A 17393-nucleotide genomic window follows, 5' to 3' on the forward strand; every position below is an offset into this window, starting at 1 on the left:
TACTGAAACGCCCACAAAATACCGATCGAGAATCCTTCCCGACTATATTTGTAAAAACAGCTGATTTTCAACTTGTTTTTAATACTAGCTCACTTCGGAAAAAAGTGATAGCTGGGACCCAAACGAGGGGGCTTGCGCATTTATGGGATTTTTTTGCGGGGACAAGTCAAGCAGCTACCTTGAATTATAACGAGACATGCAAGTTGTTGTCTGGCATTTTATAGAATACCAAAGGCAAGACGTTTCCAGCAAGAATATCAGCAGAACATGTACGTTTTCATCGGAACGCTAATTTGAAGCTGTTTCACTGTGCTTTCTTCTGGTTTTTCTCAAGGCAAAATCACCCCAGGAACATCTTCTTCCTTCAGCTGGATTGTTTCACTTAGAATCCATCCCAAGCCATGCACGCTATATGTGATAAAGAAAGCAAGTTAAAAGCGCACGCTCTGGGGAAGCTTCCGCTGGCTGCTTGGCTCGAGGGTTTGGCAGGAAATATGCAGAAAAGCGGCGGGAAAGGGTGCGGTCCAGCACCAGAAACTCATAAGGGGTTGAAACGTGTAACTCTCATATGTTTGCTTTGTCCGATGCTCGTGATTATTCATTTTCGAAAGAACCATGTTTGGAACGAGAAGAAGAGATAACTGACCAATCAAACTACGTAAACAACGTGACGTAATTTTACTTCATGTTCCCGCGCCCGCTTGAAAAAAAAAGCCGACAAACGGAGGAAAAACTCCCAGAGCCGAGAAAGCTTTCAAAGGTTGAAACCAGGAATCTTACCGAAACACTGAGCAGGATATTATTGCCTTACCACCCGGGCCAAACATAACATTATGAAACCCATTGACGTCCTCGCAACTTCTTGAAGTTGTCACTTCAAAAAACGATGCCTCGTTGACCCTCTGCACAGTAAACTTATACTGCAAACGGTAGACTTTTAAAATTCTTATATTTAAAGTCTAGAATAAACAGTAAAAAATATTTTCGAATAAAATTCATTAGCTGCGTATCGAAAAGTGTCCAAAACCTGAGCCTGACATCTTCGCAAAAAGTGATGCGTGTAATGAATGTGAGAAGCATTTAAGCTTAAATTCGGCTTGGATGTTGTAGTCACGATCGTGTTTTGAGCTAATTTTATGAATGAACAAACTCAAAACAATAGACAGAGAAGCCGTTTCTTGAAAATTTTTATTCAAAATCCAAAAAGTTAATCCTTTAAAGCAATTCGGAAAACACTCTGGATCGTGGATCCGTTCACGCAAGTTAAATCGGCTGAGCACATAACAAAATTAAACACAAAATCCATCTCAAATTGGGGCACATTTTGAAATTTTTCTTTAGCGCCGAAGAGAAAAATTTATAAAACGTCTATGAAAAATTTAAAAATTCATAAATTCCCTTTCAAAAACGTAATTGTCGTGGCCATAGAGTGCAAAATGTACCTGAAAATTCAGCAAAAACTTCACTGCCTTTGTTGCATTTCAAAACAGACCATGCGCTCCGTCGTGAAGAAAACAAGGCTGAATTCCTCGAAGGACGATTTCTTGATGAAAAGCTTCCCTTCCTCCACCAAAGAAAGCTGAGCATTCTTTTGAACTTTCTCTTTCCATTTTTTGTCTTTTAACGGTGTATTTTTAAACTTGAAATGCAGAACTCTTGTCTTAAAACATATGCATGGTGATCGCGCGGCTGCCATTTTGTTGAAAATGGACATCTGACACTAAGGTTTCCAAATATGGTAAAAGTGAATATTCACGAGCATTGAACGCGAGTTACACGTTTCAACCCCTTATGAGTTTCTGCCAGCACTTAGTCGAGTCTTAATAGCGAGCTTACGCAACGAGGACTGTGACGGCGCGGCCGGCGAAACGGCGACGATCCTAACTTCGCGTTTTATGGAGAATGTCAGTGAACAAAAGATCACCATTTCCTTTATCTTTTTGTGAACTTGCATACAGTCCTTTAGAATTCAACTCCAGAAAAAAATCGGCATCATTTGAGAAAGTGAATAAGATAAAATAAGAGCTATGAATTTTGAAAAAGCGCAAATTCAAGTGATGTTTTTGCCGCTGTACGTTGCCGTCTTGGTTGCTTTAGCTCTCTATTTGCTAGCGGGCTGAAAATCTTCAATTTTATCATGTTTCCCCCTTCACTAATCAGCCGCAACAAATTTATAGCGTTCATAATAAGTACCATAAACAGCGAAACAGATTTGATATTATTATAACTTATGATGCTTTCCACAGGCTACTTTCTTTGCTCTTTTGACACATTAATGTTTTGCAAGAGTCAATAAAAAAGTTGGGATGGGTTTGACCCTGTTGGAGTCTTAAAGCTCCTCCTAACCGATAGCTACTGATCGGGGGCACCCAACGTCAATTTTCGGAAAATATCTGTTCGGAAGACGATTTGAGATCTAGAATGTTCGGAACATTTGTTGTAAATTTCTTGCTTGCCTGCCTCTCCTAGGATTTTCGAACGTAAAAAATGGTATAATTGCCCATTTTTAACGGGGTCCCGTGTTTTGCTTTGCTTTGTTGTTTCAACAAAATTGGTTTGAACCGGAGGTTTGAAAAATCGGGGGGAATTTCGGGGGGAATATGGGAATTTCAAACAAGGGCTCGAGAAATCGGGATTCTACTGTAGTGATAACGTAAGGTGTATTATACTATCTAGTATTTTAGCTACGAAAGAAATTCTTATTAGGGACTGAATATAATATCACCAACCCAATATAACGCGTGCGCAGTCCCATTAAGGTTTTCCACTTTTGTCACTTTTTTTATATCGCTTTTTCAGCGATTTTGTAAGTTTTTTTTAATCTTATACATTGCAGTATAGGAAAGGTAACAATACCAAGCATTTTTCAACATTCTACTAGCGCAGAACTCTTCTGAAAGGGGAAACCAGTAAAGTTCGGGTAGCGGGCTGCCACAAATTTCTTCCGCCGCGGAAAGAAAAAATAAATTTCGCTCCTGGAAGATATTTCTGCTCTGCTTCCGGTCCGCGATATTTTTTCACAGTCTATACATGAGGAGCTTGCATTATGCAATACTATTTTTTTTCGGGTGTTGTTGACATTATTAATGACCCGCGCCATCAGCTAATAATAAACAAGGCGCAAACTCCTCTCGGGCCCCGACAGAGTAATTTTTGTCATAGTGACAATTATATACTCTTCTTCTCCTCCCTTACTTTTTTCTCCCAGATTTTGGGAACCACGTAACCCGCCGCAACCAGGGTTCTTTCTCGAAGCAATAGAGAGAACTCTGGGGAGGACGTTGGTGGTGTTACAGAATTTAGCGACGGATTGTTAACGGTAACACTGATTAATGGTGGGGGCCGCTGACCAAGACCATAAGATAAAAGAGAAGGGAGGGTGGGGTGGTGGTTTAGGATTAGGCAATGTGCATACTATACCGGACAGCCTTTCGTGGTGCTACCCGGTATAGTCAGCGACGGCGGCCTGGGGCAGCACATAAGTCTTTCACACACCTCGAACGTCGTGCTGGCGCTGTTGACCAAGAGGGTTCGGTGCACTAGTTCCACTCCACACTCCTGAATATTTATTTTCGTCTCAGAGGGTCCCAGTCCAGTGGGGGTGTGGTTTCTTTGGAGTAACCCAACGTAAGTGAAAGAAAACTATTAATAAATCGGCTTTATTTACTTTACGTCAGAAAATAGCTCCATGATAATTCTCAATAGAAATCAAGTTTAGAATTGAATTACAGTCGAACGTCTCCACAACGGCCACCTTGGGGACAGAAGAAAGTGGCCATTGTAGAGAGGTGGCTGTGCCGATTGTAGTTGTCAGTAGCTAAGTGTGTTATAAACTTCTTTCAATGATTAGTAGGGGTAACGTCTTGTCTTTGTCTTTCTTTCTCGGGTGTTCTGTGTAAAGGAAAGAAAAAATAGTAATATTTTTAGTGCTCTTCCAGGCTAATAAACCTTCATAGGAAAAGAGTTTGATGATTAGAGGTAAAGAAGGTCAATATTTAACAATTAGTTCATGTTTCAGCAGTGCGTATGTCGAGACATTAAGCACGCGGGAAGTTTGGAGAGCACGAAACAGGCGTAAGAGATTACATACATACATACTTTATTGACTTTCCCAAGGGGCTTTTCAAAGACAATACATGATCCTATTTACAATTAAGAAATGTTTTAAAATATATATAAAATTACAATTCTTTAAGTAATTTAGTACGTAAACGAGTTTTAAAAACATCAATCGAGTTACACAGTTTAAAGGAATTGTCTAGGGAGTTCCATAAGTTCACAGTTCTATAGAAAAATGTTCTCTGACCGGCAGCTGTTCTAAAAAAGGGAATTTGTAAAAGCTGTGAATTTCTGGTGCTACGTCGGCTAACCTCTGCTCGCTTTATGAATTTTGATGTAAGGTATTCAGGGGCTTGACCGGTCATACATTTAAAAGCCATTGTAGCGTTCCGGTAATAAAGCTGACTGGGAACTGAAAGCCAATTTAGCTCCTTGCGAATTGGTGTAACATGGTCAAATTTACGCGCGCCGCTAACAATGCGGCATGCGAAGTTCTGCACTGCCTGTAACTTGTTGACATTACATTTTGAGGTATTTGACCAAACATTGGAGCAATAAAATAACCTGCTAAAAACTAAGGAATTAATAATCATCAAAAGTGTACGTTTGTCGAAGACATGCTTGACACGGTTTATCTGGCCAAGGCGGGACATGCACGAGGAAGCGGTTTTAATTATATGTTCATCGTAAGTTAAATTAGAATCCAAAGTCACACCAAGGTCTTTGGCGGTGTCTGTAGGGACAATGTCCTTACCCATAAAGGAAAGGTAACGAAATTGGAATTTTGCACGCATCTGCCTGCTGCCAAATATCATCAACTTGGTTTTGCCAGGGTTTAGTAACAATTGATTGTTGGAACACCATTCCCCTATTTTAAACAGGTCGTCTTCCAAATCAGCAATTGCATCCAGGTTGGCTTTAAGCTCGAAGGAAGTAATGAGTTTCGTATCATCTACATAACTCTGGGTGCTGCATTTCTGTGGGATCAATGGAAGATCGTTCGTATATATGCTAAAAAGAAGTGGTCCCAAGATGCTTCCTTGAGGAACGCCACTGGTCACAGACAAAGGCTCAGATAGCGTTGAATAGATTCGTACTACTTGTGACCTGTTGCGAGGCGCTGCCTAGAGGCGCTGCCTAGAGCAACTAGCTAGCCTTTTGAGTGCTCTCCAAACCTCCCAAGGGCTCAATATCTCGACATAAGCACTGCTGAATCATGAACTAATTGTTTTAATCTCGCGAAGCCGCGGCGCGGCCGCGAGCGAAGATAGGAAAAAAATAGACGGAGATAAGAAAACTTTTGCGTCCTACTTTTCCATGAAATGCGCTTACATTGGTTTTTTTACTATGAACAGCGTGGTTATTTTCCTGAAATATACCTTTGAATTCGTGTTAAATACGGCTCGACTAGCTTTGAAAGGCGTTCGCCGGCGAAAGTTCCATCGAAAAAGCCTTAAACAATGGCTTTTACACCTGACTTACCTGGTCATCCTTAGTAGTAGTGAGTAAGTGGTAAGGTGAAGTCGCCTCGAGCCTAAGGTGCGGGTTTGAATCCTATTTCGTACCCTTTTTTTTTTGTTTTGTTTACTTATTTGTTTTTTTTTTTTTTTAAATATATAACGGTATATACATATTTTCTTTTCCCCGGCTATCAGCTTCTTTCCCTTTCTTTCTACGATTCACCTATTTCTAGTAACATTATAAAAGCGATCAATGCAGTACTCAACTTATAATTTTATTATTGTAGCGCGCGCTCAAAGTAAGCTTAAGTAGTACATGTGAATGTGTACGTGACTATATATTTTTTTTACTCACCTAGAAAGTTTACTCAAGGTATGTGCTCTAAAAAGCATACAACCAACAACCAATCACAGAGCACATAGCATTTGCACCACAGCGTATATATAATAGAACCTTTTTATTTGGTTGTAACCAAAACTACTTAAAGGTACAACGTTGGTACGGTCCTGTTTGAAACTTTCGGTGCCTAATTTTAACTAAGTAGGTCAGCGGACATGTACACTCACCCTGTGTTGTAAATAAAAGCGGCAGGAACCATAATCAGCAAGGCTGTAATACTCAACCAAGTACTTGTGTGTAATGTCGGGTTCCAGTGAAAAGGTTTTTCCCGAAATAACGTCCAGAATACAAAACACAGGGGGGTACAGAGTGACTGAAGTTAAAAAAAAGTATTCTTTGGTTTAACGTATAGTGGACTCGATTTAACGAACTTCTATTTAACGCAGTCCTTGGTAAAATGAACGTTTTTTCCCGTCAACCCAATAATAGTAAAATATGAGGAAGAGAACCTCGATATAACGAAGGACCGAGGGACTGGCAAAATATGTTCTCTATAACGAGATTTTGTTATACGGTGATCAAGGTTCTTTTGCTCACTATATTTTACTATTACTAGGGAGAAGAATATCCTTCGCTATACCGTGGACTGCGTTATATAGAGGTTCGTTTTATCGAGGTTCTATTGTATAAGGAAAAGAGCCTCGATATAACGAAACCTCGTTACAGCGAACATATTTTGCCAGTCCTTGGCCCTTCGCCGGTTTTAACTAGGTTACATGGACCTCTTATCTCGACGGGGTGGTGTGTTTTAATGATGACAAGATTTACGGCGGCAGGAGAATGCCGTGGTAGTTTTATGCATGCTGAAGTGGCCGTGGGTGACAGTCCAGACCAAGGACAGCCGCTGACCCTCCAGGTGTGCTTTGGGAATGGGGATGATTACTGAATTGGGAAATTCCGCGACTGCTGCGTACTTAGGGAGAGGCCGAACTGGCCATAATGATGAAAGTTAGGCAAAAGAAGGATCCCATGTTCACATAAATGTTCACAGCCTGATGATGATGATGATGATGATACCTTTATTAAAGTGTCAAACTGTAATAGCGGTATATAACCACTAAGTGGGGACACTAAAATAAATTTTAAAAAATAAATCAATTAATAAATTAATTAAAAATTAAGAAAAACTATGTACAGTATAAGCAAGTGAGAAATTCGAGAGAACTATATACAATATGTACAAATGTATCCATTACTTATATAAAAAAAAAAGAAATAAAAGATTAAGAAGTGCAAAGAGAGCAGTTAGAGCAGTTATTGTCATCTAATAGCATGCTAAGATCCACTTTTCTGATGTTATATTTGAAGGAGGACAACGTGGAAGCTTTTTTCACATTACTAGGAACAGAACTCCAAACCCTTGGGCCCATATACCTGAGCGAGTGCTTTCCAAAGGAGACTGTGTTGAATCTGGGTATAGTGAAGTCATGATTGCGCAGTTCATACTTAATTGCAGGCTGGTCAAAGAGAGTGCTAATGTATGCTGGGCACATGTTGTTTTTAACTTTATACATGAGAATAGCTATGTCCTGTAGTCGCCGGTTGTGTAGAGTAGATATCCCAGCCATAGATAGTAATTGACCATAGGACGAATGTTTATCACAATATATAGCCCTAAGTGCTCTTTCCTGGATACGCTCTAGTCGTCTAGAATCACTAGCACGGCAAAAATGCCATATAAGGTGACAGTAGGTTAAATACGGGAGAACAGCTGCCTTATATAACTGTAACTTAGTTTGTGTGGGTATAAGGTTCCTGAGCCTCATGAGAACGCCTACCCGCTGGGCGCTCTTCTTAGAGATACTACTTATATGTTCATCAAAACGAAGATTGTTATCAATACAGACACCTAATAGCTTGAGACATTCAGTGGATCTGACTTCATGATTGTCAATCATAATACTGTCCATAGACTTCCTTCCGCAACCAAGTGCCATTGTCTGGTACTTGTCCAAATTTCCCTTTAGTAAATTAGCTCTGTACCATGAAGATGCTGACTCAGCGCAAACAGCAAGATCATCATGCACATCAGAGAGGGTGCTGCGAACGACATAAAACTGGTGGTCATCTGCATACATATTCATGTTCGCATCAACAGTATAAGTCAAATCGTTTTGGAAGATGTTCCAGATGAGAGGTCCAAATGCAGAACCCTGTGGGCATCCCCTGGTCACCCTCTGCCACTCGCTCACTACAGATCCTAGCTTGACCCTGTTATAACGGTCTGTGAAGTAGGAGCCCATCAATCGCAGACTTCTTTCCTCAACACCATAAGCTTTAAGTTTTGCAAGTGTAAGTGGATGGTAAAGTGAATCGAAGGCTTTGCTCATGTCCGTGGAGAGAACACCCACAACGTTATGCTCATCCAGAGCGAATTTCCAATTCTCAGTCAAAGATAAGAGAGCTGTCTCACAGCTATTGTTTTTTCTGTAAGCTGTTAGTTTGTCGCACAGTTTGTTATTAAAACCATAACTGAGTTGCTTGCTGAGTAATTGTTCAAAGAGTTTGTTTACAGTAACTTGTACAGTTATGGGTCTGTAGTTTCCCATTTTATGGGGATCTTCCTTCTTAAAAACGGGTGTCCATTCACCCCTTTTCCATCCCAAGGGCCACTCTCCGAGGGTTATGCATGAATTAAATAGTGACGTCAATGGATTTGTTAGCTCAGTAGCTCCAAGCTTGAGCGCCATGGGAGGGATGCCGTCCCAGCCTGTACTCTTCCTTACATTGACGTTTTGCAGCGCCTTTTCAACTTCAAAACTCTGAAGATTCTGAAACTGGAAGCCTTGATATCCTGTCATCTTCTGCGTAATATTCTGGACACTAGGGTGGGTGGCGAGAACTTTGTCATCAACCGCACTGGTGTCTCCAATCCCATCAGCCACAGTAGCAAAATATTCACACAAGTGATTAGAAACCGCACATTGGTCTCTACAGATGGTCCCATTGATACTTAGGCTGAGCTCATTTGTGTTGACCTTGTGCTTATCAGTCAGAAAGGGCATAAATGTCTTATAGAACTCACTCGGCTTGCACTTAAGCTTAGTGGCTTGCTCTTTCCAAGATGTCCTTATTGCCTTTCTCCGGAGTCGGGTGGCCTCGTTTCTGGTTATCCGCCTAGCTTCCCAGTTCTCACTGGTTTGTTCCTTGAGATACTTTTTTGCTGCCCTCCTCTTAGCTCTTATGGCACCTTTCCATTCTTTAGTCATGTATGGAACATCCTGAGCCCTAACCCGCATCTTCTTCGTAGGCATATGTGTATTGACAATACTGGACAGAAGCATTTCCATAAAATTTGCCTTGTCGTCACATGAATTGAAAATTTCACTAACATGCCATGGAGCATACATTAGATCTTCTTTGTATTTCTCCACATCAAAATCCTTTAGAGATTTAAATGTTACAATCTTGCCTTTCTGGTGTTTTACTGTCTCATTCAGGAATCCATAAATAAGTCCGTGGTCACTGAGCGCAGGATCATGTACCCCACAATTCTCAAATAGTTCCGGGTGGTTAGTGAGAATAACATCGATCAAGCTCTTAGTGATAAGAGAGCCTCTCATTTGTATTCGAGTGGGTTCAGTTATCATACATTCGAGGCCCTGTTCCACCTCAAGATCAAGAAGAAGCTTTCCTTCAGGGCTGCTGGGTTCCATCCTGTTCAGGTTTAGGTCGCCTGTTATTATAACCGTCGGATATTGAAGGCTAGCCCAGTTGGCAATATGACTTAATTCCTCCTCAAGTAGAAGTCTGTATTTACCAGTAAGCTTCTTAGGCGGTCTGTAGATAACCAGTATAATGGCATTTCTCGATTTGAGGCCAATCTCCAAGGCCAAAGGCTCAATAGTTTTATAACACCTGTCAAAGGTGACTCTCTTGGAGAGTATCTTAGATGAGACAAACAAGAGAACACCACCTCCACCCTTTTTTCGGTCATTTCGGTGCAAGTAATACCCTGGTATTAGGAACTGGGAGTCTGGGTATGAACGATCAATTTTAGTCTCACTGACAGCCATAATTTGCACCTTATTGATAATAATATCTTTCAGCTCATCAAATTTGTTCTGAATGCTGTTTATATTTAGGTGACATAATAACATGCCCTTGGCATTTTTCTGCCTTGCCGCATTTAGTAGGTCGGGACCAGTAAATGTGTTAGGTGTAGTTCCATTTTCTCCCTGATCAGTCAGTGTGATGTTATTTGTGTCAAGATCAGTATCCGAAAAACAGGCCTCGTTGAGCATCTCAGCATCCGAACACCTGTAGAATGGCAGAGCCGCCCATGTGCATCTATTGCATAGCCAGTTGTTCACCATTGATTTCAGGTACACACACTTTAAGTGAAAACATCCCATACAACTGGCACAGGAAATGTTCTTTTGGTTCCACCTAATTGTTTTCTGACAATGATCGCACTTTTCCGCTGTTGGTTTCGACCTGGATAATTGATTATTGGTGCTTGCCGCCTTTCCCTGGCAAGGCCCGGGATTTTTTTCCACATCACCGCTTAACAAGAGCGCTTGAGTAGCCATAGAATTACTGTAATAAGCAATGCGTGTTTTGGAATATCGTAGCTTACGCCATTTTGTGAATAGACCAGGATCTACTGTTCCATGACAGGCGCGAAAAAGAACAAAGGAGATGTTTTGATGGTTACGCTCCAACACCAAGAAATTCCACGCACTCTTGAATAAAGACCCATTGACTGCAGGCGTTAATTCCAAGAGCTCTTCATTGCGGAGTACTCTTGGGACGACCTTCCACTCTCGTATGCAAATACGGAACTCCATTACGAAATCTTTCCAATCTTGGAATTGAAACGTCCAAACGTCTCTTTTATAACCATTTAAATCAATTTTGGTGACTGCCAATTGAGAGATATTACCTTTAGTAAACTGCTCGTTGAGTTCGAACACATTAGGACGGCAAGTTGCGGAGTATACAAGACAAATTACGGAGAGCAAAAATCCGTGTCTGACCGACATTGTTATGCATGAATTACTCAATTTGCTTCTTTTTCCTCAAATGCTACAATAATGTGAAAAATATGTTGCAAAAATGTAGAAACTTAGGAGTAAATCTACGGCAAAGATGGTAAATGCCACATTTGCACACCAAAAACACGGGGTTAAGGAGGCAAATGTTGCCACTAATTTACGAGGCTAGTTTTCACTAGCGACGGAGTTGGAGTCGCAATCAGAAGCGTAGAATTTTACGACCTAGTGAAAACAGCGTTCTGATTCCGCTTACGATTCTATCGTTTATAATCAAGTGAAAACTGGGTCGTAGGAGTCGCAAGTAGAAGCGGAAGAACTAAACCAATCACAAAGCCTGGGAAGGTGCATTGAGACTGGTTTATCCTTCCGCTTCTGCTTCCGACTCGGATTCCGTCGCCCTTATGACTTCGCTTGCGACACCCATTTTTGATGTTCTCAAGGTCATATGCGCTCTGACGGCTCCGTTTACGACTCCAACCCCGACTCCGTTGCTAGTGAATCTATTTTTTCGTCCAGTGCATAATAGAGGGATGTTACTTAAACGGGGAACGGGGAGCGGCCGGGGAACGAGCATGGGAAACAGGAAAATGAAAAACTGGAAACAAAACCTAACTTGAAACCTATCCCTATCAGCAACTTCATTATGTTCCCAGTTTTCATCCCCCCGTTCCCCTTGCTCGTTCCCCGTTCCCCGTTCCCCGTTCCCCGTTCCCCGTTCCCCGCTTTAGCAACATCTATGCTAGTCAGTCACTAGATAAAAAAAGTACAACCGATTTCGTTTTCAGATCGAAGCGCGAGTTGAATGAATATTCTCTTGTTACGAAGCGATTATAGGATGGTCAAAGAAATTGTTTCCAGCAATAAGATAAAATAGATTTTCTTAAAGCCGTGTTGATAGCTCAAGATGTAGAACACGTACAACAATGTATTGCATTATGGCTAGCCTAAAATAACATGAGTAAAGTACTCTCACCAAGACAATAGCTAACAAGGTTGCTCCCTCGGAGTAGCGCAGAAGCAGAGCTGAGCCACAGACTTTCATGATGTAACCTGAGATAAACAGAAATGCTAGTCCACCTGGCCAGCGGGAACAACCCGCTCCTCCAAACACGCACTGGAATCCAAAAGTCCAGCTATAAAGTATTAAATAAGGAGATAGAAAACAATGAAAAGAAGTAGATTGCAAATACTGTCTCCTGTTTTTTGGCAATCTTGGCTTAAGAAGAAACAAAAAGCAAAGCGCGGTAATAAACATAATTTCCGTAAAACGGTTGTTATGAAAAAAATATGGCTTGTAAACTAAAGCTACAAAACAAAGGTTGTACTAAAAAATTTGGGGGGTGTACCTGTGCTTAAATTTCTCCAGAGGCTTGCTTTAGATTTTCCATATATTTGTCTAAAATTTTTCCTGGGACTTTCTTACAGACAAATGTATAAAAAATTTTAAAAAGTGGTTCTAGTAGGTCTTCTAGCGCATGTAATGCCCTCAATTTTTTTAGTAGAATCCTTAGGAGTGAAGGATAAGCTTGCAATTCATATTTTTTTCAAAACAGCCGGTCTAAGGAAATTATTCGACATTAGATTCTCATACAAGCACTGTAATTTCTCACGCGTTTGCCTGCTCTTCGAGATGGCGTCGAAAAGTTGTAGCATAAGAAACCAGCCGACATTTCGCGACGCTACAAGGATTGCAGCTATTATTTTGGTTATATAAAGTAGCACTTACTTCCCAATGAATTCATGTATGCTGTTTGTATGTCCAAAGCCAGGAATAACGTCAGTCCAGAATAGTAGCAACAAAGCAAGAAATTGTGATAATGAGGTCCAGAACAAAACAGACAATAAGCTAGCTTGAGAATAAATATTGTGGCCAACATTTCCTCTCATTTTAACAGCTTTCTCTTCAACAATAAAGGAGGTAGCTGAAATTCCCTTCAAAGGAAAAACAAAACAGCAACAGCAAAATACATTTATAGCAGTGTGACTACTCAAACCGGGCCACTTGGAAGAAGATTGTCTAATCCCTTGATATCCCTAAGATTTATGAAAACAAAAGATTCTCAAGTTTTTTTTTGCAAATGGTCCAATAAAATTCAAGATTCGACTATACAACCGTTGCATTGAAAACTTTGAAACCATTTGAACTTACCTGACCTCTCAGGAAACAACCCTCAAATTTATGATTCTTATTGGTCTGTTTGAAAAAAAACTAGAGAATCTTTTGTTTTAGAAATCGTTGTGATTGGACAATCTTCTTCCAAGTGCCATGGTTCGAGTAGCTGCACTGTAATAGATATCTTCAGTTCAGTTTATTGGTTTGCCATTTTTGAAGGATGTACAAAAACTAGAAGTTCTAAATATTTAAAAGCTAATGGCGAGTAAGCCTAAGGGAAACCAATCCAATTACACCAACCAAAAAGAAAAGTAAAAGTATAACTGTCAATGACCCCCTCTAACTGGCAAAATAATCGTGAAAGGAGTGTAAGGGTGGTACTGTGTAGGTACATGTAAAAGAATTCCCACCGTGGCCTGGTTTCATGATTGTGGGCTGTTTTTGTTTTTGGTTCCGAATCTTGCTTCAAAAGGCTTTCTCAGGGTGCTCCGGTTTCCCCTCTCCTCCAAACCAACATTCCCAATTAAATTCCAGTAATTGTTATTCAATCAGGAATGGTGTGAGGAGAATCATACTGTGGATTCGCCTCCTTTAATTTGTTCATACATTATTTACTTAATATCTGTATTTGTTTAGTTATTAGTTTGTTTATTTATTCACGAAAGCGTCTCCAAAGACCTCTGGATGGATTATAATAAAGTACTGCTTATTCCAGCAATAATTCTTCAAAGTTTTTCACTTACAAGACCAACCATGAAAGTTACAGGCCAGAGGATTCTAGCCAGTCCAGTCTCCCCTCCCAAATCATGCCTTGTTGAGGCCTCGGGGTCTATCCATGGAAACATTGTTGGGATGAGACAAATGAAAAGACCCAGGACAATAATAGCAGCAGATAAAAGCTTTCTTCTTGTGGGGATCTTCTTTAAAAGAAGAAACCTGGAAAAAAGAAATGATAATAGTTATAGGTAGGAGAGCCCAGAAAATCGCTAAATATCGAAATAATTACAATTTTAACAAACTGTCCCATATCATTAAAAGAATGAAGTGAGACACCGATAAAGAACGAGAAAATTGCCTGTCTTTTGTATGATGGCATCACTTCAATTAGATCAGCTTTTCCTGGGTTTGCAACACTGACCTCTCACCGCCACCTTCCGGCTCCCATGAGCTGATACCGTAAATAGAAAAAAATCCAGTAATTGATTACATGATACAAGAAACAATGATTTAGCTTGTTGTTGGCTTTCATACCACACTCACAAAGTTCGGCTAATAAGTTTTCAAAAACCCACAATTGCAATCCGTTTTAATCTTGTTGGGTGAAAGTTTGTCCAACCGTGCCTCGTTCCTTTTATATTGCTGCGTTATTTACACCTAATTGCAATAACGTTGTCTTAGAAAACTGAAAAAAGGAAAAAGGCAAATAGGAATTAATAAGGCTAATAAGCCTAATGAATTCATTTGCAGCCATCCACACATGGACGTCGTATTTACCTGCTGAAATTTGCTATTGTTTTAAAGCTGAAAAACAATAGAAAAAATTCTAGCGAGGAAGTGGTATGGCTGCAAATGAATCCTCCCTAAGAATATGGCTTAATGAGCCTAATTAATTCCTATTTGGCTTTTTCTTTTTTTCATTTTTCTTTGACAACGTTATTGTAATTAGGTGTATACCTTCTCATAATATTTTGAGCAGTCATTTTTATGTTCGACTCAATTTGGGGGGAAGTTCCCACTGTTAGAATTGACAGAATTTTGATAAAATTCATGACACAGCTCTATCAAACAGAAGCTTGCCTGCGAGCAAGCCCTCCGGGACGCTTTGTCGGCGGGGCGGGAAATTAAAAAGGGAGGAGAGCTTGCAACTTCGCCTCTGGAATTTGAATTTTAACTTCAATTCCCCTGGGGTTCCCCGTCGACTGAGCTGTCAGATTTCCTCCAATCATCGCAAAGTTGAAACGAGTGCGAATGTAAACAAACATTGAAAAACACGTGCAAAGGGTAATGACGTCATTACCAATGTCATCTCCGCCAATCAGCATTTCGCATCGTTTTCGATGCAGATATTCAAATTACAGAGACGTAGTTGCAAGCTCTCTTTTCTTCTCCCGACCCTTCGACAGAGCGCTCCGGAGAGCTTGCTCGCAGGCTAAACAGAAGCCAAAGAACCAAACCAATCACAAAGCGTTGGAGCAAGCGATGTGATGGTTTATTCTTCTGATTTTGCTTGTGAGTCCAACAACCTAACTTTGATTTCTACTGTAGATTCTTTTTTTTTTTTTTCATTTGTAGAGAGCCACAGGGCCACCAGTTTATATAACTGGCACGTGCTACCCTCTTAAAAGAAAAACTATTGCATTGCATTATAATGCGGTTTTCCAAAACAAAGGAGTGGCTGCGAATTTTCCAGAGGCACACACATTTTTCCAAATTCAGTCTACCTTGTTTCCCAATCTTTTACCTCGCCGGCAATTTAAGTATATTTCCTTTTTCATCAGGGGCTGTGACGTAATTATCTCTCCTGCTCCAAGGATTGTGTTCTACAGGTAGCAATCACGGCTTTCGCATGTGGGCAAAATCGTAGAGAATGCTGCATTTTGTTTATAAAAATGTCTGAAAGCAGTTGACGCGAAGGTGCGTAGCCGATTTTCCGTTGTTGTTGTTTTCGCTTCGCAATCGCCTGATCTGTCGTTTCCCTTCTTCCTCTTTCATTTGTTTGTTTTTCCATTTCGTTTTTGTTTTTGTTTTTTCAGATAAGCACCTGCGTTCTGGCGTACAGGTAACCACGCCTTTGTATCATGAGCGATGGAGTCAATTTTCGAGATGACGGAGGAAAATGGAAATATTCATATTCTCTCGATTCTTATTCTGTGAAGCTTATGACTCAACTGAATAATCCATATTTATTACTATTGCCAGCTAGGTCATTAGCACTCTTAAAACGCTGATTACAACTCCGGCTCCGACTTCTTCACAGTTAAAAACCATCCTTAAGAAGCCAGCTCCGGAAGTTTAGGGAGGGAGTCAACACTCAGTGTCTCATGCAAAATACCCGTAATACTCGATGCTTACCGAAACAACAGTGTTATAGGAATGCTAAAGTTTCCAAGAATTGCCTGTAAATAAGGAGGTGTTTTTTCCCCACTGCAAGAAAACACAACAAGTAGAGCGCTCATTCCTTGAATGGAACCAACTACGAGAAGCAAACAGCGATAGCTCCATTCTGTAACCGGCAAGTAATTTGGGCAAATAATTTTACAGCACAATACAACAAAGCCAAACACGACTAAGAACGAAAGACTAGCAAACGACGCTACAAAATAACTATCCATTGTTGGTTTCCATTTATTCCTTTGATCTGTAGATGTGATCGTTGACTGCGATGTGCTGTCTACCCACAATGGAAGTGAAATGTATTGAGCTAATTGTCCTGTCACACTCATGATGGCAAACAGAATTGTGGCGAAATTACGTAAAGAATAACCACATTCTAACAAAGTTTGTTTTCTAGGATCTTGCTCTGGAGTTTCAAAAAGCGAAGCACTTTCTGCCGCGGCAAAGTTTTTCCTAGGTGACTCGTGTTCTTCTGGAAAAGTATTCATAGCCTTCCTGGCGCAGTCAATAGATAGGTTGACCTGCTTAAATAGCCACAATAGCCTGAGGTTAAGCCTAAGGTTGAGCCGCAGGTTAAGAATGATGTAATTTTTCTTGTTGCCTTTTTTAGCTATCGCCTGTTCGCTTATTTCTCTTCTGTTCTTTTCCCTGTTTTTTTTTTTCCTTTAATTCTTTTTGGTTTTTATTGACATTTTTCAGGAAACCACCCGCATACTGGTGTGCAGGTAGCTTCGCCCTTCGATCATGAGCGAAGAAGAAAACAAAGAAAATGGAAATGTTCTGATTTCTCAAGCTTCTGACTCTGTTAAGCTAATGAATCTGCTGAGACCTTCATTTTTTTAACTTTTACTAGCTGGGCGGTCATAAGAGCTCTTACAACTCCGATTACGGTAAATTCGACTTCGATTTTTTCTTCATTCTTGGCTTTGTCTCAAGACGGTAGAGCGTTTTTCGTATGACATTGAAATGAAAACGGACGAACAAAACAGAAACAATAAACTAACGGAAATAGAGCGATTTGATTGGTATCGAACGGATACAAACGCGCGTGGCTTTTGGTTGGTTAAGCGAACGCTCGGGTGAAAAAATTTCATGCCCAAGAACTTTCTAGAAATCAACCCATACTTCGCTTTGACATCATTCTGCAACACGATTAGCCAATCGAACAATGCCTTCTCCATATTAGGGTTTTCTTTGGCGGGAAAACGAAGAGGCCATGTTTTGATCTTTTCATCCCTTCATCGGTTGGC

General features: G+C 40.5%; 2 protein-coding genes across 2 annotated transcripts; both read right to left on the reverse strand.

The window, feature by feature from the left end:
* Positions 1 to 6082: 6082 nt before the first annotated feature.
* LOC140926089 (uncharacterized) lies at positions 6083 to 16631 on the reverse strand. The gene is made up of 5 exons (XM_073375886.1): positions 16102 to 16631; positions 13773 to 13965; positions 12643 to 12848; positions 11890 to 12049; positions 6083 to 6232 (listed from the first exon to the last, which is right to left on the reverse strand). Exons 1-5 carry the CDS (start codon positions 16629 to 16631, stop codon positions 6083 to 6085), a joined length of 1239 nt encoding a protein of 412 aa, XP_073231987.1.
* On the reverse strand, positions 7105 to 10709 carry LOC140928247 (uncharacterized). Its single transcript, XM_073377970.1, has one exon. The coding sequence runs from the start codon at positions 10707 to 10709 to the stop codon at positions 7143 to 7145; it is 3567 nt and encodes a 1188-aa protein (XP_073234071.1). The 3' UTR covers positions 7105 to 7142.
* Positions 16632 to 17393: the final 762 nt, after the last annotated feature.

This window comes from Porites lutea, chromosome 2 (assembly GCF_958299795.1).
Source record: "Porites lutea chromosome 2, jaPorLute2.1, whole genome shotgun sequence".
Classification (NCBI taxonomy): Eukaryota; Metazoa; Cnidaria; class Anthozoa; order Scleractinia; family Poritidae; genus Porites; species Porites lutea.